This window comes from Myiozetetes cayanensis, unplaced genomic scaffold (genome assembly GCF_022539395.1).
Source record: "Myiozetetes cayanensis isolate MyiCay16 unplaced genomic scaffold, myiCay2020 scf1, whole genome shotgun sequence".
Taxonomy (NCBI): Eukaryota; Metazoa; Chordata; class Aves; order Passeriformes; family Tyrannidae; genus Myiozetetes; species Myiozetetes cayanensis.
The window spans coordinates 115,538,108-115,562,554 of NW_026086604.1; the positions used below are offsets into that span (position 1 = coordinate 115,538,108).

The 24,447-nt window shown below is 39.6% G+C and overlaps 1 protein-coding gene across 1 annotated transcript; it reads left to right on the forward strand.

Moving 5' to 3' along the window:
* Window positions 1-9,608: 9,608 nt before the first annotated feature.
* Window positions 9,609-19,042, forward strand: DAZL (deleted in azoospermia like). Its single transcript, XM_050332943.1, has 11 exons — window positions 9,609-9,650; window positions 10,576-10,710; window positions 11,068-11,159; window positions 12,323-12,374; window positions 13,518-13,584; window positions 13,912-14,051; window positions 15,385-15,465; window positions 16,264-16,320; window positions 17,415-17,516; window positions 18,154-18,252; window positions 18,982-19,042. The coding sequence occupies exons 1-11, from the start codon at window positions 9,609-9,611 to the stop codon at window positions 19,033-19,035; spliced, it is 921 nt and encodes a 306-aa protein (XP_050188900.1). The 3' UTR covers window positions 19,036-19,042.
* The last annotated feature ends 5,405 nt before the right edge of the window (window positions 19,043-24,447 follow it).

Here is a 24,447-nt window from a genome sequence, read left to right on the forward strand (position 1 = left end):
TAAGTCAATGAAATCAAAGTACTCTCAGCATAGACACACTGGATTTGTACCACTGCAGTAAAGGTATAATTCCTGGAAGGAGTATAATAATTTACTGTAATACCATCACTAAATGGGCCTTAGAAGCTTAATTATGGACATTTGAAGAATCTCAAGTTGAACTGAAAGGTAAGAGCAACAAAAATTAAAATGTGTAAGACAATCTTATTTACCCATTACAATACTTGGTCTTAAAAACTGTGTAATTTCTCCCTGAGTGAACAACATACTCCAACATTTGTTTTCTCATTTTCTTGGGTTTTTTTCCAGTTTTTTCCCTCCTAAAACCTGATGCAGAACATTTGTTATTTACTGTCCTGCTTTTTTTAAACATCCTTCATAGCTGCTGGAAGCAATATTGTTTGAATCCATCACAATATTGGTATCAGAACATAAAATTATATTTCCAAGTATCATGATATTCAAAGTTTTTAACAAAGACTAGGTATTATGGTCTAAATCTCTCTGCTTCATTGCTTCCTCATTAATGTGATCTTGTCAGACGTCAGGACCTGCCTGGCATCATCCTATGATGGAGTCTGCTGATGTTGGGATCCCACTGATGTCTTCCTTGACGTGTTGTGGAATTTTTTCAAAACCACCTTTCCTGCTGGGACCACAGCTCTTTCAGATCCATTTCTCTGACACAGGTGTTCTGCCTACTATACGAAAGGAAAGCCCTCTCACTTGACAAATGAGGGACAGTACAGCCTAACTTCTATCTCTCCACCTTCTCACTTCAGAGAGTGAAGAGGTCAAAGCTGCCTGTCCTAGTCTTTGGAAGACACACTTGGGAGAAAGATGCCAAAGACTGAGCCACAACTGCCCAAGCAGGCTGTGCAGCCCTGGACATCCCTTTACAATCACTGTTACATCATAATAATAATAATTATTATTATCACAGTTCACCTTCACATTGCTTACAATCAGTGATACTGTAAATACAGGAAGATTGAGATAAGGCAGGACCTGTCCACTTCTTGTCAGACAAATGCATATTAATTTTTAAAATAGAAAGAAATAATGTATTAGGTAACAAGCTGCCCTTCTCTTGCTTCCCTGTATAACAACTATCATTTAGAATACCTAATATGGAATACACAACTCTCCCAAACTCTATGCTGTATTTGTAGTCCCACTCCACAGCACTGCAATGAAAGGGGAAAACGTCATGTAAAATGTGCAAATGAACCTGTACTGTCAGGGAACTAACTAGCTGATATACCAGGAACACTGCAAGAGAACGTGTTTCAGTGTGTGCCATAGAAGCCCACCTGGGACTCTGGTTACTCATATGGATACATCTAGATCAAGCACATTTCAGCAAAGACATTGCAAATGAAACTCACTCAAAAGTTAATTAAGGCTTTTTATACAAATGGAACTGTTCCTAATTAATTCCATATGAGGCCATTCTTAATACAGAAGTGCCTCCTTCCATTTTAGTTAAAACAAACTGGTCTGTTCAGGAATGAGCTGCCCATAAATAGAATTAATCAAAATCATTTATAGACTATTTTAATTACCTGTGACAAAACAAGATTAAAATACCTAACCAGTATGCTTTAATTCCTAGATTTAGAGGTCTATCTGTAGGGATCTCCCTGTAGGAGCACCTCAAATTAAAAATCTGATAAAAAATATTAATTAGCAATATTTTGACTTTTAAAAACAGATATAGAAAAAACCAAAGAAAATACATCATTGTGAAAAGACACAAGTCTCAAATTTCTGAAGAATGGCTTTTAGTTTTCAGGCCTTTTAAATGTCTCCCTCTTCTCACTTCATAGACAGCTTGATAGTACTTGAGGGTCAGGATTGTTACACAGGTCACAATAACTGCATGACAAAGACACATCAGAAGAGGACAGACAGAACCTCTCCTTTTTCCTCTGTCTGATGCAATAAAGGAACTTTAATAATAAAATAATAAAATTCCAGAGCAACAGCCCCACCTGACTATTTGCCACATGTGCACATATAAACTATATGCCTACAGGTTTTGTCCTGACAAAAAGAATGGAATGAAGTCCTTAGGAAGAGGAAAGCAAGAGGAAAATGCCCATACAGAGGTTTTGCAGGAAGGCTTTCAGAGAGTTCAGGACATAAGATTAATATCGCACATAACACAGTAGTATCACCACCTCATATTTTTGGCCTAACATCTGTCTAGACCGACAATACATTTTTCGGACTTGTACACAGCACATTCTCAGTATTTGTCATTCCTCCTCTTTGTTTCCTTTGATTCAAACATTTTTGAATGCTTGAAAAGTAGCAATTTTGACTGCCTTTTCAGATGACCAACCACCAAATGATACTGTGATCCTGTGGAGGAAAAAAAAAAAAAGGAGTTTTTACTTTTTATAACTCTACACACATCAGCTTTGTGAGATATACATCACAATGTATAGTTAATACACTTATATAGTCAATACAGACTTATATAGTCAATACACTATATATATATATCTCTTACATGATTTAAATATATGATTTTCACCTGGTAGAGAGAAGATTGAGAAGAATTTGTAAAATCACATTGCTCTCAAATCAAGTGTACTTAGGAGGGAGTTAATGACTTTGGGCTTAGTGAGTACAAACACTGCAATGGGAAAAACCATGGTAAAATACCAGAAACTATCTGAACATATTTGTTGGCTTCATTTGGCAAAAGCATGTTTAAGAAGCTATTGTCTTTCCTACAGGATTCTGTTTTAGAGAAGAGGCTTTGGATATGAAGTTTGCAAAAGATTTTGTAGGATTTACTTACACGACAAGAATTTTAATATGCCTGCAATACAGATTAAATGTAACTTTTTTTTTTTTTTTTCTCTTTGGTAGTATATTCATCTTAGCTGTGAGTTCCACTGCAAATGCAGTTATACTAAACAAGACATTTGGATAATAATTCTCCTTTAGTGGAACACTGCCTGTTTCAGCAAAAGGGCCTTTCCACCTACTTGCAGACATGAATTGTGTTTAAATCATTAGACTTGGTTGACGTAAAGAGTTTGCTTTATCAGCAAACCTGCCAACTGTAGACAGTCATATGCAAATAATCCTGGACCATCGAGCAGACTCCAGTAAAAGGTCTGTAGTTACTGGATTAATGGCTTTTAAACAGCTCATCAGCTATGCGGGTAACTCCGACAACCAATGAAAACCCTATTATCCTACTCTTAGAGTATTTAACGCTTTGTGCAAGAAAGGAGAACACGAACTAGAAACGTCGTGTTTATTGTAAATATTTAATTCTGCTACCGATCTCATGAGGTGATAAGTACCGTTCATTGTCCTCCTCCTCCTCACTTCAGTCGCGGCGTCAGCCCTTAGCCTCATGGCATCCATAAATAAACAGAAGCAGCCTCATAATTGTACCCGATTCTTGCTGTTTGGCAACTCAGGAAGGGTTGCAGGATTACTTATAGGATAGGTAAGACATCCTTCTAAGCAGGAGAGAAGTTTGAATCAACGCAAGGCAGGCACTAAGGTGAAAACTCCCTGAAGGAAGGGACATGGCTCCCATCACTGCAAGCAACCCACACTCGGTTCCATGCTGAGGGAAGAAAAGTTTTCAGTGTCTGTAAGGTTAGAGAAAATGCAGAAGAATCTGCAGCACACCCAATAAACTGATGAGAAAAGCAGACAGATATTCAAACTCCCATTGCAATGAAAAAATTCTTCCTAGAAACCAGAGGTGATGTGTACAATTTCTCATAATTCAGAGCAGCCCTGGAGGCATAGGATGGCAAGAGAAGATTGTTCATAAACATTTTTTATTTCTCTACTGTCTTAGTGTATTTTTTTCTTTCAGGGAAAAAATTAATCCCTTGTCCTGTTTAATTACCACTTCAAACAAAATCAGATGTCTTTTGGCTTTTAAGCCTTTTACACCTTTGGGGAACTCATTTTAAGGAAAATACCTAGAGAGACCCACTTCCTAGCTCCAGCTGACTTGGTGGTCTCATCACCCTTGGACAACAGCATTTTGGATTTCTGTTTGGAATGCAGGAGGGTGCCTTGGGCCATTAATGGCTGGGAAGCTCCGTGCTGACCGTGGCCCGCTGTAGCTCAGACCTTGCTGTAACAGGAGTCAGCGACACAGGGGAGGCGAACCCAGGAGCCGCTCCCCTGCCGAGGCGAACCCAGGAGCCGCTCCCCTGCCGAGGCGAACCCAGGAGCCGCTCCCCTGCCGACCCTTCTCGTCCATTCTGAAAGCTGAGGACGAAAGGAAGGAAACAACACAGCTAAAACTGTAATCTGAAAGCTAAAGTGGCTGAAATATAGCTACGACAAAAGTTTATAAAATGGTGCATGGCATAAAAATGTCACAAAAGGGCCACCATTTTCTGTTAAGTCCTGAATGAAATGGCTCTGAAAAGCTTAAGCAAGTACTTTTTTCATGGAATGCCTATTTGCCTTGTGGTCCCCAGTGCCAAACTCTTTTGCAGACCTGAGTTCAAGAAGTGCCCAGAGAAATTTATAGGAAAAAAAAAATCATTATTTTCAAAGCCACAGTACAAAATAAAGTGTGTATCAGCTTTCCTACAGTGGTTAAAGTTATTCGGCTTAAAATTTAAAGAACCTGTCAGAATTTAAATGCCTAAAGGCTAATCACAATTAATTGGTAGTGTTAAATATAGACTTGATGACAGAACAACCTAATACAATGATTTCAGCATTGTCCTGATTTAGATTATGGATAACTCAAGTACACGTGGTTTAGGTCTTAAGTTTTCACTTAATAATTGCCTGTATGAGTTAAATTTTCTATCAGACTAATTAAGGTGCTCTAAAATAATGCAGTTTCTAGAAAAATGAGCTCTTAAAGGAATTCCACTACTGAAAAGTAAGTAAATGGATTAATGTTGAAAATAATACTCTGGTTTTCATCTCAATCAAGGGAAAAAAAATAATTTTGTTGGAAACTTATCAATGCAGAAATTAATTGTGGGGGTTTTCTTAATCTCAGTTATTAGTGTTCCATTACTTCTTAGAGTCAGGGGGGGAAAATATAAGAAAAATCAGTCACCAAATGATCCACTACATTTCAAAGGATTTTAGCATGCCCGTAAGAATACAGATTCTGTTTTGCTTACTAAGGCCAATAGAAACTCTACTAGTGGTTTCAGTGCAAGTTATAACAGCATGGAATTTTTTTAAAAACGCAGATGTTCATCACAACATTATGATATATCCTCTTAAATAGCTATCCCGATGCAAACAACCACAAAGGAAACGTCCAAAACTTGACCAGATACAGAATAAGCCTTTAAAGCTGACTGCCGTGAAACATGTGGCATTTTCTCTTCAGTACAAGACAGGAAACTCAGAAAGCAGACATTCAAATTCTGTTTGGTAACTCAGCATGTTTTTCTCCGGCACACTTGTCTAGTTGTCTAAAAATTCTTCTCTTTTTCTTAACCTAATAGTGTGAATATCTTTTTTATATCCTTCTTTTCACGTTCACGTATCTTCTCAGAATAGTTAGTTGCTTTAGCTTTACAGAAAGACTCAACATGATTCTCAAGAAAAGATCCCAAAATTGCAGAGTCATGAGAAATGCTGTAAAAATTCAAATGCTGTATGATACTCTTGCTATCCAATGTTAGTTCTACTTCTAGGAAGACTAAATCTAACCTGACTTTTAAAGTATGCAGTTCTGTACTTCTGACTATTACATTTCAACATGTAACCACTAATACTTCTATCAGATTGGCAATTTTTCATCACACTTTTTGTAGAATCCTTATCCACCGCGGCCTAGCAGATCTGGAAACAGAGGCTCTCCCGGCATTATTCTGATTTACCAAATTAATTGATTTACCAATTTACTAGTTAAAGAAAAAAAAAGGCAAAAGAAAACCTGTGTATTAAAGTGGTACTTACTATATGGTGTAGCAAAATACAAAAATTGTTTCTTCTTCTGCTATTTAGTGCATTCAACAAACTATTGAGCAATAACCTTTCCAACAGCAATATTCATAAAAGAAACCAAGACAATAATTTCCTACTCCGCTCCCTCCACCCCTTTTGAGATTTGTGTATTGGCAGCAGAAGATAAATTACCCTCTCCTTTGTTTTAAGCAACAGATGTTCTCTAATTTTAGAAGCTAATACCAAGTTAAGGAAAAACAGGACACAAACCTGACCCAAACTCACTCCACAGAAGCTCAGGACAGCTTCACAAAACTAGAATCTATAATGCCTTGTTAAGGGTTGCTTTTCTATAGCAACTACACTGCTCTGCTCTTGCACTGGAATCATACTAGTTTAGCTAAAAGAAGACAATATTCACCATAATTTCCACAGCAAAAGTTAAAGAATTCTTTATCTTGGACCAGCATTCATATTATCACTTGCAGGACAGCTATTTTCCACTTAATAGCAAAAAAGAAATCCTTTGGAATTCTTCCAGTTAGGGCCATAAACGAGGAGTAAAGAAAGTAAAGTACACATTCAATCCAACTCCCAATCTGGCTTCTGCTCTATTTTGGACAATTAAGAATAGGTTTAGTTTCATGATTTATTAAAAGGAGAAATACTCCCCTTGCACTTAAGAAATAGTGGTACTAATTTGTCACTCCTAAGGTTATTCAATTTTTTAAAAGTAAATACTATGTATTATTTGCCCCTCATTGTTGGAAGTCCATTTTCAAAATCTCAGCCACTGCAAATAAAAACATAGATCTTATAAAGTATCGCAGAGTATGTCTTTTATTTAAGTAAGTGGGCATTAGCTGCAGGAAAGCCCACACCTACCTTTAGATAATACTGCAAACCAAGAAGCTTCAACAAAATGTCTCCTACAGTTAACATAAATACATCTTTTGTGATCAGGGCTTTGTTATGACTATTACCTAAACCAACTCTGGGTCCAGGTATATCTAGTGCAACAGTTTACTTTTAATTTGTGATTATTCATATCACATCTGGAAAACGTGATCACTTGGTACACTGTTAAAAAAAAAAATCTAAGCATTACAAGAAATAAAATTTCATAGAAAAAACCAGCTTACATGTTAGGTACATTTCAGTTTATCAATTTAGCCTTCTACTTTCATTTTTTCATCCTAAACAAGAATCATTCTTATGGTTTTGCTATTAAAAAAACCTGCATAAATCAAACATCTTATTAACCTACATCAGTTAGAGGTTGGGTTAATTTTGTCAAGACATCCATAAGTTTCCCCTCTCCCTGGAACTTTTGAAAATCAGTATCTGTTCTAAATATCTGATACCCGTAGCAAACAACTATTTAAAACTCATTTCCAAACCCCATGTTATTACTGTGGAATCAGAAAGGCTTCCAGAGTTTCCTTCTAGAAAGCTCTTGGGCCACTGGTGATGAAAACAGCAGGTTGCTTTTCAGTATAGGCCGTCACATCATGGAAACAGATTGCTCTAAAATAGCTATATAACACTGGTTCATGAAAACAGCAATGAGAAAGCTCCAAAGCTTCGTCTCAAGCTTCTTCAACTACACAGCACTGCCAGAAACCAAGTTAAGTGCCAGTTCTCATCAAAATGCCAAGAGCTGCTGCCACCACACAGCACTCAGCAGCAACATCCCGCACAACAAGGCCACAAAATGACAGGCCTAACCTGATTTCCCGACAAAGAAAAGCCACAGTTTCTTTGTCCCTTTGTCTCCAACCTTTGAACTAAAGCGTGGACACCACGCGAGCGGAGCCACGAGGGGCGGAGGGGACGCATGCGAGGGCGGCCAGGGCTGGTGTAGCCTGTCCCCGCCCCTGCCCATTTGGGGCTATTTAAGGAGAAGGCCGGGATAGTGAAACTTCGTTCAGCCCGAGAACGACAGCGAGACTGAGCATCGCCCTCGGGGCTACTTAAGGAGACGAACGGCGACACCGAGGAGCTGCCTGTGTACCTCTCGAAGAAAGAAAACCGGCTGCCCGCGGTTTTTCTCGAAAAATTTCATATTGGTTTTGTTTTAAAAGCCTACTTTCTTGGTGTGCGGGCGCAGCCTCCTCGGCTTCGGTGAATTATGGTAGGTGGGGGGAAGAGAAAGGGGAGCCGTGCTGGGAGGGAATGGGGGTGCTCGAACGCGGAGCCGCCGGGGCGATTTTTGCTGGGTGATGTAGTGGCGTGGTCGGGACCCGGGCAGCGGAGGTGGGAGTTGCGTAGTAACTTTTGCCAGGAGAGGTTTAGGTTAAATATTAGGAAGAAATTCTGTCAGAGAGGGTAATCAGGCACTGGAATGGGCTGCCCAGGGAAATGGTGAATTCTCTGTCCCTGGAGGTTTTTTAAGAGGAGGCTGGATGTGGCACTTAGTGCCATGGTCTAGTAACCACGGCAGTAATGGATCAAGAGTTGGACTTGATGATCTCAGAGGCCTTTTCCAACCCGTATGATTCTATAATTTTGTGATTATTTTTGGTGGTTTTTGGGGTGAGGAATGGGGCTGTCTGCAGCTGGGGTGGTTTCGCCTTGTTAGCGCTGTGACGGGGCTGAGCCCCTGAGGGCTTACTAGCATTTTAAACACCTTGAAGGTTTTAAAATATAATGGGGCTGAGGGGTTAAGGTTACGGAGGGAATACCGCCAGTGAAAAGCCACGGACTTGTGCGGGAGAAGGGGTGGCTCGTAGCCCTCGGCCTTACGGTCTGGCGAGGGCTTGGCGACGGACCGCACTTCACACCCACGAGCGGCCATTTCATGGCGGCGCCGCCATATGGGCTCCGTCTGGCAGCCGGGGTGCCGCCGCCCTGCGCACGGCCGGCGGGACGTCTCTTTGCCTGTCACCGGGTGCCGTACTATCGCGCTTAGGGTCGGCAGGAACCGTGGTCGGGGGCCTCTAAACAGCTTCCATTGCCCTCAGAGAGGAGCTGAGGAACGCGAAGCCTCCTTCCCCGCGCCACGTCGGCGCTGGACAGGCGACGAGGTGCGAGGGCTTAAAATGTCGGCGGCGGCACCACGGGCCCCGATGGCCCGACGTTCCCCGTCTCGGCTTCTCTCACCTGCCAGAAACAAAATCCGCCCTCGCCCAGTGCGCTGCGGGCGCCGTGCGGGCAGCGGGAGCCGGTGCCGTCTGAGCGCGCACCCGAGCCCCTTGCTGTTTTGTTCTTAGGGTTTTCGGTTTTTTTTTTTTTTTTTTTTTTTTTTTTAAAATTTGAAAAACGGGACTTGAGTCTGAAGCCAAACAGTATACGAGTAAAGTGTTCTTTTGTACAAAGAAAACCCCAAACCAACAACAAAAAAACACACCCCAACTTTTTTTTTTTTTTTTTTTTGAAGCCTTTTTAGTATCAGCTGTTAGCGTGCAGTGCTGGGCTGAGGGCTCCACTTAGTGCCCAGCGGGAAGGCTGCGGTGGGAGCCATGTTCTTCCCTCAGGTGGCGGCGCTGTCGTCGAAACTGCGCAGCGGGACATGGACCATAGGGTTTAAATGTTAAAATTAAAAAAAAAACCCCAACAACAAAAAAAAACTCACTTAAAGTGTAATGCCTACTTTAAACAAAGAGCGTGTTGAAGCCAGCGAGAAGCCTGAGAAATCGGGGGCTTGTGCTTCTGTGGCCAGAAGAAAAGTGAAGGTTTTCCGCTCCTAGATGAGCATTAAATTGAGCGATGTTTGCAACCTATTTGAGCAGGTAGGTATTTCTACCACCTGGCCCCAACGATAGTCCTTTTTCACCTTTTCTTTTGCCAAAAGACTACTGTAATGAGGACCTTAATCCAATTTCTAGGCATCAACTTAAACTTCATGCTTGCTGGAATAATGCAGAGAGCAAACTGACTAATTTTACCTTGTAAAGAGAAAAGGCAAAGGGACCTGTGAATTCCAGTAAGCTGAAATTTATTTTTGATTTGGCAAAAGATCTGCATCACAGTACTTGAGCCTTGAAAATTAGCTTTAAAGGAAGAATGTGTTTCTTGTCTTCATACTGTGAGGCTTTCACCACTGCATTTTTCACCTCTTTTTCAAGTTCTAAGAAACACTTGTATTAACAACTATTAAAGGTTATTTTTGACGCTTAGCAATTTGCCAGAATGTCCAAGTAGCCTATTTATTCTTTCAGTTATTTAACATGCAAAAGGGTTAAATAGGTGTATTATCCTTGAAGGTTCTGTTCTGCATCATTAGTGTGAGACAGGAATGCTCCTCTTCCACGGCAGCCAAGGCTGTGCATGACAGGTGTACCAGCAGTATCTGTGCACCAGCCAGCGTCCTTGTGCTTGGTTTTGGCGCTTGCTGGGTGGGTGCTTCTGCTGAGAGCTGCTTCCCATTCTAGGCTGCCAGAGAATTTGCACAGCGAAGTGAGTACTACTTCTATCTTCGTTTGCTGGAACAGATCTAGAGAGAAAGAAAGAAAAGCAGAAGCCAACAGTTACCTCAGCTTGAGGTTGCTGTTGAAATGCCCTTTAGCTGGGTATGCAGCTAAAGAAGTGGTCTTCTCACTTCTTGCCTAATTTTTTTCCTTGATGTCTGTTATATGTACAGGAAGCTGCAGGCATTCTGGTATCTTAAAGTGTAATAATTTGACTGTAATAAGTGTTTCTGTTGATATTTTTCAGTCTGTGAATGTGGAGACCCAGTATGCAAGTGCCTCAGAGAGTAACACCTATTCATCAACAGTCAGTCAAGGTTATGTTTTACCAGAAGGAAAAATCATGCCAAACACAGTCTTCGTTGGTGGAATTGATTTAAGGGTACTTATATATGCATATATTTTTTAAGTGTTTAAGATATATATGGGGCACTTCAGTGGGAAGAAAATTGAAATTTTAACTCTGTGTTTGTGGGGGGCTTTTTTGCGTGGTGGTGTGTTTAATTTTTTTTTTTAAATGTGTGCATTTTGTCAGTCTTAAGGTATTGAAATGTCATGGGAGAATTTTTGAACAGGTGTGCCAAAACAAACCTTTAGTTCTTAAGCTAGTAGGAGATGGGTTTAAAAAGATGGTACTGGTTGCTTTAAGTCAGTTCTAAGCAGTTGAATGTGTTTGAAGAAGTTTAAGACTTTGGTTGTTTTTTATTGGTTTTTGTTTTTTGTTTTTTTTTTTTTTCAGATGAAAGAGGCAGAAATTCGGACTGTCTTTGAACAGTATGGTACTGTGAAAGAGGTGAAAGTAATCACTGACAGAACTGGTGTTTCGAAAGGGTGAGTACAACATGAGTAGCTGTTTTAAGGTGCTGCTTATACATAATTCTGTCATAGGTAATCTGAGCAGATACTTAGCAACACACTTGACATGCTTCAGCTGTAGTGCTAGCTGGAGTTTTCCTATTGTGGTGAATTAACACTGTGAAACCAGTAAATCTGTATTACCTCTGACTAAATCTGTTCAATCTTACAAAAAATGGGCTGATTTTTGTGGCTTCAGTCTGTCTGTTCAGGGAACAGAGGGTTACTGTCCCTTAACTAGTGGAAGCAAAGCTTGAAACTTGTGTCATGCTTATGCAGACAGTTCTTCTGCAGGACTCTTGTATTATTGTGTTGAAAAAAAATCTGGATTATTGTGCTGAAACCCTTAAATAAGGACATGCAGAACCTTAGCCTATTGAGTTCTCTGGAAGCTATCCCAGGTTTGAGGTTCTCTGCTTTGAGGAGGAGACTGCACCCTTTGGGGGTTCTCTCCAACCCAGTTTTTTCTAAGATCCTATACACAGATCTGAAAAAGTCACTTTTTTTAGGCATATGTAGTAATACATGAGCTGGAAAGTAATTTTATGTGCTCATATCCATTGCTAGTCCTCGCAGTGAATCTTGACATGCAATTAGCTAGTGCATGTTCTGAATATTGATAATGAATTGACTGACTTGATTAATTGGACACAGTTTTTAATATAGTGCTCTAAAATGATCTAAATTTTATAGATCAGGTTAACTAGGGAGTCAGTGAAATAAAGAGAAGAACCTCTTCAAGGATTGCTTCCCCCACTGGTATCACTGTTCCTGTAATGCCTGCTTTTGTCCAGATCTCTGTAGTAAATACAAAATTTGATGATAATTCAGATCTTAATTTTTTTAATGTTCTGAGTTATTAATACCAATGGCAGTACTCCTTTTAAGAAGTTAAAATGGAAAAATAGTCTTTATTTCTGTTTCGTATTAGTGTAGAATCTGTCATTCAATTTCTTTCACCTGGCCCAGTAGTAGATGCTGCTAGTTAGCAATAAATACTTTCTCAGGCTGAATCATAATGTTCTATTTGATGTGCAGTATGACACACCTGGCATAGGTGTTGTTAACTTGTTTTAAGTTAAGTTAAGTCTTGTTTTAAGTCAAACTCAGATCACTGAATACCTGTTTTTCCTTTTTAGGTATGGATTTGTATCTTTCCTGGAGAATGTGGATGTTCAAAAAATAGTAGAAGTAAGCTCTTCTGCTATATTATTTGAAGTTGATTTATAAAGGCTAGAGACAGGTTCAGGGGAAGCCAACTTATATAACCTGTAGAGTTAAGTTAGAACTAGGAAAGTCTAGGGCAGCCAAAAAAGTAAACTTGATAAATTATCTGCCAGTGGTAGTATCTTCATGTGTTTGCTTAAGTAAGAAACAAAATTAGTGTTAACCTTGGTGTGTCTGGCTGCTTGCTTTTTATAGTGGGTGATTGTCCTAGAACCCTTGTACTTAGGGCAGATACATAGACCATTTATTATTGGAAATAACAGTATCATGGAAGATAGTTTTTTACTTGACTTATCAGCAGTTGCAATATGTTTCTCTTGCAGTATTTGTGCATTTTGATACTACTTAGATTGCAAGTGTATTTTTAAGCCTCCTGGACTGTGCTGCGGCTGTTTATGTGTTATAGATTTTCCTGTAGTTAACACAGGAGATGGGGGGTAGAACTGATACAGCCTTTCTGCTCTTACAGTTCATTATCAGAGAAAGTTTAAATCTCAGTGCTTACTGAGCCAAATCAGCTGTTCAGGATGTCTCAAACCATGGACAGAGCTTTGTGTTTTCCCTCTTCCTCCCTAAACTGAGTACAGTAACTGTGAAAATAAATGTGTTGAAATACTTTCTCTCTGAAGCAGCCATTTTGTTTAGTATAGGGGAACAGTTTCTAACATGTTACATGAAACCTGTCAGGAAGTTAGTGGGAATGAAGGGAAGTGGCAATGTAAATAGAGTTTTAAGGGAACCTAGGCTATGATCACTCATTATTCTTACTGAGGCAAGAATAATTAAAACTTGGGTGTATAAATCCACAGGGCTAACAGTCCATTAATATGTAGTTGCAAGCTACTAGTGTGGTGCACCTTGCTGTTAAGAAAAGTGATACAAAATAATTGCAGAGGCAGCGAGTATGCAAGTGGAAGTGTGAAAGGCACTGCAGGAAATGAAAGATTAAAGACATACAGTGTTAAAGAGGAGAGGAGAATCAAGGCTGTTACCTTGAACGGTATGAGAGTTGATGGTACTGTGGTATGGAAGCAGAGTCCTGTCTTCCTAGAATCCCACAAACCACTCACTCTGCTGATTCCTTATAGAGAATTAACTGTCTTTCAGACACAAATCAACTTCCACGGTAAAAAGCTGAAACTGGGGCCAGCGATTAGGAAGCAACAAAACCTGAGTAAGTATATCTAAATAAAATTGTTCGTGTAACAAATATGTATTAACAGTTTTTTTCTTAATTAGACATCAATATTCTTGCAGATACATATTGCATCAGATAAAGAGTATGTTACAATTAAATCTTGGTTCTGACTTATATGACCTCGCTTATATAAGTGATGTATAGCTGTGATGATAAAACTTGGGTTGGTAGCACAATGTAATACAGTTAATGTTGAGTTAAATTTAAAAGTCAGAATTCTTTAAAAGTTTTTTTTGGCTTGATTTCAGATTCCTAATGAAATACATGTGAAAAGGCCTTAATACTGTCTTGTCTTTGCTTCAGAACAAGCTTCTGCCGTACATCCCAGACCATTAGTCCTTGGTGCTCCTCCGCCACAGTTCCACACTGTATGGAGTGGTCAGAATACAGAGACGTTTTTTCAGCCTCCACCCATAATGAGCCCAGTAACACCATATGTTCAGGTAAGGCTGTTCATGTCACTGATTTTGAACAATTAAATATTTCTGAAAGTGCAATCAGATCAGATTCTACTGATTTACCTACTTGTTTTCATACTGTCTTCCTATGTAAGAAGCTCCCAACTTCAAACCACTTCAAAAGATTGCCAGCAACCTTGAAAAATTGCTTCAGTGTTGTGATCTCTTTATAAAACAATAGGAAAATACCTTCTAAGAATGAGAACTGTTGAAGGTGGAGCTAAGATTGAATTATTTAACAGTTCTTAAGTGATCTGTTTCTTGTTGATACACTTAACCAATCAAATCTGTCCAGGTTTTTAATGTATTGCTGTCCTACCTCAGAATAAACTACAAGCTTCAAAATGTATTTTTGTAAACAAGTATGGAACCAGATGTTGTCTCTGGTACTCTTCTCTCCTCCTAGCCAAGCAGATTTTTGGTTTTGAACTACTGTTGTGTCTTAGGAACAGCAGATGCTGTTACCACATCCTCTGCTAATGGCTGTGACCAGTACAGTGTTGCCTGCGGGGCACCACTGTATTGGTACTTGGGATAAGCACTCCTGCTGAGGTGTAGGTAGAGTGAGTCCTGTACTGTGAACAGACCAAATCAGACTCTTATTGCATTAGCCTGTGTGATGTGGCAGTGCAACAGGGCAGTATTAATTACCAAATGATTCTGCTTTCTGTATTTTAAGCAAGTAAAGAAGAGCAAACTGCAGTGACTCACAAAAATAAGGCAGAGAGCTTGATAATAGTAGTTGCTAATTCTCTTTAAGTTTATTGGTAGAGTGGAATAGCGTGGGAAGAAAAATACTCACTTAAATGCTGGAATGTGCCTTTAATTATTTTCTGAAGAAACTGAGAAGGTTCCAGGTTAATGTTGTGTCAGAGTTGTTACAGGGAAGAAATACTGTAAAATGTCTAAATCGGAGTATTTAGCTTCCCTCTGGCTCCTAGAAACTGATGTTCAGGCTGTATCCATTATTGCATAGTAGTTAGTCTGCTTCAGGTCTACTTCAGAAAGTTTATGGCATAACTTGTACTTCTGAAATGACTTAAAAGATCAGCTACAAGCAGATATTGGATTTTTAGATGTATAAGACACTTTGGAATCCCACTTTCTAGAGATTATTAGTGCCTGAAGTGCTGAAGCCAAGCCCCATGGGAAATCTGTAAGGGTTGCTTTTAAATAGTGAGCCTAGTCTGAACAGGAATTGAAGTAACAGTGTAACCACATACTTCTAAAAACGTGCTTCTAGCTAATATCTTTACAAATGAAAGTACTTTTATCTTGCTTCAAACTTGCAGTTTTAAAAACAAAGCTTTATTTGCAGCCCTATCCATACAATTCATCACCAACTGTACTGCTAAAGCAGCAAGTTCCCATAGGATATCAACCGGCTTACAATTATCAGGTACGTAAAGCTTCAGTAGCAGCAGAAAGGCTATTTGATACCTGACAAAACGGGAATGAAGTGTTAACTGGAGTCCGATCTCTCCGTGAATTCTGTTTTCCTTAAGCTCTTCCTTTGCAGATACTAAAATCTAGTGATATTTTTATTCTAAAAAGATGAAAACTGTTGAATACCCTAGTATATCCTTTGGTTTCTGTTTTTTTTAAATAGAATGTAAGTCCTTAAATACACAGTGATAAAACAGATAAAAAATTGGGAAAAAGTACATGGTTTAGCAGTACTGTGGGAAGGAGCTTTGCATTTGTACATGCTGTAGTGTGGGTAGGTGGTGTTAGGTACTTAAGAGTCTTAGCAGACTATACAAATGTGGGATGTACATGGGGGGGTGCACTCTGGCAGTCTAAAAACGTCAGAGAAGGCACTTACCTGATAGTGGGTTTTGAACTCAGAAGTGAGATGTGTGCATAAGTCCTGTTACTGAAATTAAACTAGTTTAGTAACTGGAAGCAACTAGAGGTTTGAGATTGTTTTCAGTGTGGCTGCTGTGATTTCCCTTATTTTTTTCCTAATATTTAGAAATCCTATTTTTAACACTTTTTTTTTTAAATTTGGAATGAGAAGAGGAAGGAGGCAGTCGAATAACAACATAAGCAGTCTGGTTGGACATAAGGGGATAGACTTTTTTAGTGAAAAATCCAGACATGAAATAATACAAAATGGTGACTCTAGCAGAGCAGTTACTTATCTGTGTTGGAAATCAATGAATTAAAGCTGGTTCTTGTCCAATTTTTGTTTAAGGGTCAACCACAGTGGGTTCCTGGGGAGCAAAGAAATTATGTTATGCCTCCAGCTCTGGTGAGTCTACAAAGTTAAACTTCTGAAACTTTTCTCAAGTAGCATGTGGTTTTTTACTGTTTGATTCTTAAAAAAATCAAAGTATTTGTTGACTGGATCTGTATGTAATTAGATCTATAAAAATCTTGCTGACGAGAGTGTGTAATTGTTTAAGATTTCTACTGAAGTGCCTTTTTAAGTTGACAGAACAGACCTGTTTGTTTTACGGCATTACTCTATATGTCCTGGTCACAGAACTCTGGAATTTAAAAATGAATGGAGTTGGTCTTTTCAGGAAAAGTCAAAGAAAAATAGATGGTCATCTGATGGACAATGTCTTTTTTTAAATTTAAAAAGTCTCAATGTTATTTACAAATACTGATTTATTTTTGGCTCCTTTCAACAGCTTTTAAAAATAATTTCCCTGGCTGCTACAAACTGTAGAGGGTGCTGCTGGCTTCTAAAGAAATTACTTGTGTTCTGTGACTTTATGCAAGTGACATCCCTGAGAAAGAGGGAAAAATACTATGTATTTCTTTAACAGTGTTGGAAGTTAAACTTTTCTTCTTGGGGGCAATTTTTGTATTCTTTAGGTATAATCCTGTGGTTATTGAGTGCAGTTTCAATTAAGTGCTTAAAAGCTGTAATACATAATTGTATTCTGAATGATACTCTCTGAAAGATTGATACTTTTCTGAAAGATTTCAGAAGTTGCTGAAACGCTGATTAACCCTGTTGGCTTGAAGTAATTTTTGTTAAATAACATCCATGAATGTGATACAGCCACAGTATATTACTTAACAACTAAATGGTAGCAGGTCGAAGAGTCTGTAGAGTAGAAGTGCATAGGAGTTTCATTATTGGATGTTTTAAGCTTGGTTATATGAATGGCAACTCTTCTTGAACTGTCTCAGTTAAACAACTGAAAGTATCATTAGAAACTGCTTAATATAAGATAGATTAGGATACAGCATTTCCCCCACTCAGGAAACTTCTGGCAAAAGTGCGAGGATGTAGGTGGCACAGCTTTACAGATAGATTAGATGAGGGTCAGTGACAACATAACTGTGCATGCAGTGTTACTGAAATATTGCCATGCTTATAAAACTATACAGGTTTATGCATCAGTAAACCATCACGCTGAGGATCCGGGATTTATACAGATGGAATGTGCCGTTCCTGAGCCCATGCAGTTGCCTGCTAACATCCCACAAAAGGTAAGGTCTTTCTCAAAACTTTAATGTTCTTCACCATAAATCCTATTCCCAGAAATTTGCACATTAGGATTATATGGCTTGGGTCAAGGGTCTCTGACGGGTATCCTAGGAATTTAGGTTATAGTTGCCACTTTAAGCCAGTTGCTTAGTCCTGTATATATGATTTGTGTGTAGAGCTTCAGAAGTCTCATGTTTCCTTGAAACTGTTAGTGCTTGTCTGCAATGCTACAGACTGTATAAAATATGTGATCTACTTAAGTGTACTAATGTTTTGAAGTGACAAGACTTTACCTAATCTGTATTACAAAAAAGCATATTAGATAGCACTCCCTGCTGTTTTAGATTTATTTTAAGCTTCAAACATCTGTGCTGGTAGTGGTTACTCATTTTTTCACTCTTTTGTGGAAGGTGACCCCAGTTTAGCCAATAGTTAGCCCTGAATTCAGTTTTCTAAAAGGGACTTCATTTTTCAGCTGCCAGTTGGAGGGGGTGTAGAAAAATGGCAAATACTTCAGAGAACATAAGGCAGTTGAGAAGAATCCTGAATGCCAAGTGAACCCTATGACACAGCAGCATTGCTAGATAGTAGTGCCCTAACTAAGAAAATCAGTATTGATGCCCTATAATTGTATTTCAGAAGTCTGTGGACAGGGGCATACAAACAGTAGTGTCCTGTCTGTCTAATCCTGAGAACCAGATGAGGAATGACTCTCAATCACAAGATGACAATGTAAAGGTATGTAGTGAAAGCAAAGTGAAATCTTAAAACACAGCTGACCTTCATTTTTTTTCCACCTACAGGATGCCATAAAGATGAAGGGATTAATATCTGGAATACCATTTGAATTTTTTTTCCTTGTGCATGTTCTGAGATTTATGCATTTGGTTCTCAATTGGTTAATGCTGGAAAGAAGTGCTGAAATCAGATTCAGTGGGTTTAATCAAGATGGCATAAATTGCTAAACAGTCAGCTAACGAACAGTTAAGAGCATGTGTCTGGCTAGTCATTTCTCAGTGACAAATGGCTAAAAGCAGTGGGTTACTATGTAGTTTAACAGAGGATGTTGTGTTAAGAGCCTTGATAGTCTGTACAATAGTTATGTACCCACTGTAGATGGTGACTAGTTCTGCTTTGTCTCTGCTTTAACCAATAAGTTGTAGTTCAGGTTGGTAGCTGGTCATCATATTTTTGCTGTATGTGTTCAGTCTTTGTAGAATTGCAATTTCTGATTACATTCCAAATTTATTAATTTCTAAGACCTTGCTTCCTTTTTCTAAAAGGATAGATATGTGACCCAGGCATGTGTTTTCTGAAACAGGAATGCAGTCTGTATTTATCAGTTTTGTAGGGGGTGAATAAAGTACAGAGTATCTTGAGATAGTTTTCATGAAACATCAGTTGCCTTAATCTGATTATTATGTGATGATTTTTTTTCCCCCTGTCTTGTCTTCTATCCAATTCCAGGAGAGCAAAGTGTACCACTTCCGAAAAGGAAGGACAGGATTCAAAAGTGTTTGATGAATGAAGACGTCGAAGTATTTAAATTAATTAATTTAATGTTATTACAGTTCAGCATTACAGTCAGCGTAACATTTCTCAAAGTAGCTTCAAGTAAAGTTTGCATTCATGTTCGACCTGTTTTGATACAGTTCTTACTTGAGTTGTTTGAAGTTTAAAGTTGTAAGAGTTGACAAACTTCAGTTACATTGTTTTCATGCTTCCCCAGTTTGTTTGCTGCATTTGGATTCTCTTCTGAGTTGGAATGTACACTTTGCATATTACACAGGTTTGCTTTAACCACAGTCTGACTCACCCTGACCGGTTAATTCTCACAGTTCAAAAATGGAAATAGTTGTTTGCCCAAGAGACTGTATTTTAAAACCAAGCTCTTAAATCAGGGCAAAAGAAGACGACAAGTTGTAACTGAGCTGAAGCCCTTTTTAAGTGCTAGTTGCCTTTTGACAACATAATCAATGTGATTATGTTCATTAATGACACTTTATGTACTTGCAGTCTTGAGCATCACTATTATTTTTGGGTAAGTAATGAAGAGAATCCTAAAGTTCCTGTATGTAACTTAAAATGCAAGAATGTAGTTACCTGTATTAGCTACTCAGCAGAGTATGATTATTTTAAATTAAAAAAACCTAAAAATATCTGTATGTTAAAATTCTGAGAAAATACTGCATTTAAAATGGGCCTTTGTTATGTGATGCAAACTGTTAATCAAAGATTATCTGTAAGAGTATTTTAATAATCATGTATATTTTAGTTGTATATTTTGAAGTAATGAAATAAATGTTTATTTTGCCTTGGCTACCAAAATTTCTAGTGACAAATCTAACTATTAATTTGTTAAAGCTATTAAAGACTTACTACGCTATAGAAGAATTCCAGTTACTACGAATGTCCAAGGAGTGCTTCTAAGGAGTGTTCTGGATAAAATTTAATCAAAGGGGGGTGGGGGAGAATGTCAGTTTACTGGTAAAGATAATTGTTTCTTTGCAAATGCAGATGTCATTTTGACTTGATATGCTAGTTGGTTTGGTTGTTCTGGGTTGTATTTGAGGTTTTATGCTGTAGCTGTAAGAAAACACAGAAGTGCCTGTGCAGTTCTCCTTGAAGAATCTCAGTATCAAGAGAAGCTATAAACCTGAAGATACCTACACAGAGTGCACATTTTTTTGTTTATTCGACCAAGTTTTACCCCCAGAACCATCTGGTGAGTGAGTTGATGGTTCAGTGTGTTTGAAATGGTGGTGCTGGATATGAACTATTCTTACAGGAATACTGAGAAGGCTTATCACAGGGAAATGCATAACCAAGGCCTTGCAAGTGCCATTTATTTTCTCTTCCATTGCATCATGTCGTGCTGGTTTTGTTAGCCACACCCTTAGGGAATGGAATTTTTTTAAAAATTCCCACCTGGGAATTGTACCTTTTGTGGTATATGCCAGTAAAAGTAACAAGCTATAACTGAGAACATACATTTATAATGTTGTTTCGAAGTACCCTGTAAACATAGCACAAAAACAGTAGGTAAATCTTTTTTGTGTTACATTCTGAAAGTTGAAACATCTATTTAATGTGTCTGTGACTGAAGGCATTTCTGAAATGGGTGCTTGGTTGAAGCTTCTTGCAAATTTGTCCCTGTTGTATTTTCAAATCAAGTGGACTGTGTTAATTGTGAGCTGGCAGGCAGTAGTGAGGCTTGGTGGATCTGCCTGGGCTTGCCCACAGTACGTACATTCTGTGTGAGACTCAAAAGCATTGAGTCTCCTTTAAATATTAAGATAACTCTGTCAAAAGAAGCAGTTGTTTAGACAAGATACCAAGTAAATGCAAGCATTGAATTTGTCTGTTCTAGAGCTATGACACTTGGTTTGTGTTACGGTTCTTGCCTGAAGTGCCCCAGTTTTCTGCTTGGTGGCCTTTTCATACTTTCTTCACAAGCTTTGCCCCCTGACAGAATTATTCTTGGAATGAGACAGCCTGACAGATGGCATTCTTGGATCTCCATTAGAATGATTGTCTGGCACAAACACTAATTCCCTGTCAAAATGGAAATATTCTTTTCCTTTTAGGTATTTGTGTGCTAAACCAAGATGAATTGTCTTAACATGAAGGTGATCTGATTTTTGATTGCTACAAAGAAACAAAATAATTTTCCCTAAAAGTCCTGTAACAAGTATACAGTCTGTATTCCTTGCAGGGATGACTTGCGTTTTAGGATAGAAGATTATTTTAAGAGCTTTAGTGTCTGCCACTTTCAATTTTGCTAACAAGGTAAATTTTTTTTAAAAAGTGATCCAGCCTATCAAGATAGTGGGGCTTCTTCAGATGAAATATGGCATCTCAAGAAAATCCTAAAGTAGCTTTATAACCAGATGGATATTTACTTTGTACTTTTTTATTCCTACTCCTAAAATTCAGGCTTGACTGGGGGACACAAGTACACATAGTTTACTTGTAACTTCTTTTAAAAAAGAAGGCCCCAGCTGAGTTTATAGAAACTGGGCCTTTGTATTGCCCCAGTGATTCTTCTGAGAGTAAATTCAAAGGGAGGTTTCTTTCCAGTAATGGGAACTTGTATGTACTTGGTGCTCAAGACAAACATGAAAGGGAGTTTTCTGCCCATTTACCTGAAGGTTGGGAGACTGTAGCAAGTACATTAATGAGGGCAGGATTTATATTTAAAAACATACTGCTGTATAACACAGTGTGAGAGCTGAAAATAAGGCTATTCGTGACGCTAGTCCTAAAATAATTAGTGTGTGGAATCTCAAAGATTCTGAATATGTAGTCAAATAAAGATGCATGCTGTAGTTGATATATTTCTCATGTAGTGGGGTATTACAGGTACTACTTGTAGAACAGTGCCTATGTGTCTGCAGTAAACCTGCTCTGGTTGGTGTGTGTGTGTAATGCCCTCTAAGCTTCTAATTTAATCTGTTCCTGTAGGTAGTTCTTTAGGTCAGGTGTTCAGATTTCATTGTATTGTTTGAATTAGTTGGTTTTTGGACTAGATGACCTTTAAAGGTCCTTTCCAACCCCACCTGCTCTATGATTCTATTAAGGAGTCTGCTTGCTTTTTTTGGCTGGAACAAACCTAACCAAGTGTTTTTCTCCCCATTATTTTGTGCTTGTTCCTTTATTACACTATGAATGAGTGTTTAGGGAATGCTTAAGCTTCTTTTAAGGTCTTCTAGAACAATTAAAACAACTAAACCCACCAATAGCAATAGAGGTCTTCTTTCCCTGGGGAAGAATTTGTGCTTAGAACTGCAGATTCATACAGTTCATTTTATAGAACAGCTTGGACTGGAAGGGACCTCTAAAGGCCACCTAGTGAACCCCTCTGTAATGGGTAGGGATATATTCAACTAGAACAGGTGGTTCAGAGCTGTGTCCATCCTGTCCGTAAATGTGTCTAGGGATGGGGCATCCACCACCTCTGGGAAACCTGTTCAGGTGTCTTCGCTGACCTCATGGAAGAACATTTCTTCATTCTGTCCAATATACATCTGCCTTCTTAGTTTAAAACCATTACATGTCCTGTCACAACAGGGCCTACTAAAATGTCTAAATCTTTCATACAGGTTCCCTTTACTGTTGGAAGGGCACAGTAGTGTCTCCCTGGAGTCTTCTCCAGGCTGACCAATCGCAGTGCTCTCAGGATGTCTTCATGGGAGAGGTGCTCCAGCCCTCATGGCCCTCCTTTGGACCTGCCCCTCTTTGTATTCCAAGTGGATGCAGTACTCCAGGTAGCTTCTCACGAGCGAGGCAGAATTGATTCCCTTGAAAGGGAAAGGGCTAACAACTCAGTGTTTTGGCTTGTAGCACAACGGTGCAACCATCCAGTTCTTGCCATAAGCTGATTTTAAACTGAATATCTGTTGCAGTTAGGATGGGATTGTGGTTGCTAACTGGGCTGAGGTACAGAGGCTGCATCTCCCTGTGGTCCCAGTGGATACCCTGAGAGGTAACTGAGGCAATCTTTGCCCCAGTGTGAGAATTACAGCTGCTCCTTTCCTATCAAGGGCATTCACTGCCCACTTGATAGTATCACAGGTGAAATAGTGATCACATCATGAACCACCAAGCCCTGACTCATGGGATGGAAAAGCTGGGTGGAGTGAGGAGCTTGGAGAGTAGTGCTGCTAAAACTGATGGGACCCCCACAGGATGGCCTAATGCTGTCTTGCTGGTCAAGCAAGCCAGGGTTGACCTCTGTGAGCTGCTGCCATCAGGCTCCACGCTGGCTGCAACCCAGGGGATGTAGAGACGGGTGAGACATGTCAATACCAGACCCTGATGGGGGTGATGGTTGGCTGTAGCCCCCTCCACACTGAATTTGACAGAAACCAAACTGGCAGCTCTAACCTGCTGCACGGCGGGAATTGTGTCCATGACCATTGTGATGATGTCAGTACCATGTAGGTGAATTGTATGCATTGCCACAGAACATCCGCTTGGGGTCATATGACATGTCACATAACACATACCGTCGATTTTGGACAAGATTTTACCAATTTTGACAAGGGTGGATGGGCCGCCTTAACCTGGAAAAGGGGATTCATCATTAATTGGTGGTATGCATGCACTGTACTACCTACTATTCAGCAAAACCACAGCCAAAGGAATGGGCTTGGAATCACTGGGGAAAGGAGCCTGTTTAGCTTGACTCTAGTCTGGCACTGTAAAGAGAACAAGGGATGTAGAATTAAGTGGGAGGATAGGCATGTGTTTGGCAGTGTGGGGGGGGATCGGCCCTCTGGAGTCATGGCCATTGGTGAAATACCACTACTGTGGTTGATTTTTCACTTCCATGGTGGGGGAGGGAGGGGCAAGCCTGGAGGAGGTTGAGTCCTGAAGGGGGCTCTCACTTCTAGCTGTGGACCAACTTCCTGATTGGCATGTCCTTTGCAGCCCCCGTGTCCCTGCAGCTGTAGGCTCCATGGGCTCTCAGAACCCTAATGGCAGCTTGTGGCTGAGGTGCCCAGCAGGATGGTCCTTTTCTGCTGTGCAGCTTTCCATCTGCTCTTCCTTAAGACTGCAGTGTTTCATGCAGTTCTTGTGACCCATTTGCAGGATCCAGCACTTGGCCTTGTTGAACCTTCTAAAACTGGACCATTAGTCCAGCCTTTCCAGATCTGTCTGCAGGGCCTTCCTGCCCTCCAGCAGGTCAACACTCCTGCCCAACTTCATGTCTTTTGTAACCCACTGAGGGTGCACTGGTCTCATCCAGATCATTGATAAAGATGTTAAACAGGACTGGCCTCAATACTGAGCTTTCAGGAGCCCCACTACCCGACCAGCTGAACGTAACTCGATTCACCAACACTTTCTGGCCCCAGCCATCTTGAAGAGTTTTACCCAGCAAAACATCTGCTTGTCCAATCCTTGAGCATCTGGTTTTTCCAGAATGCT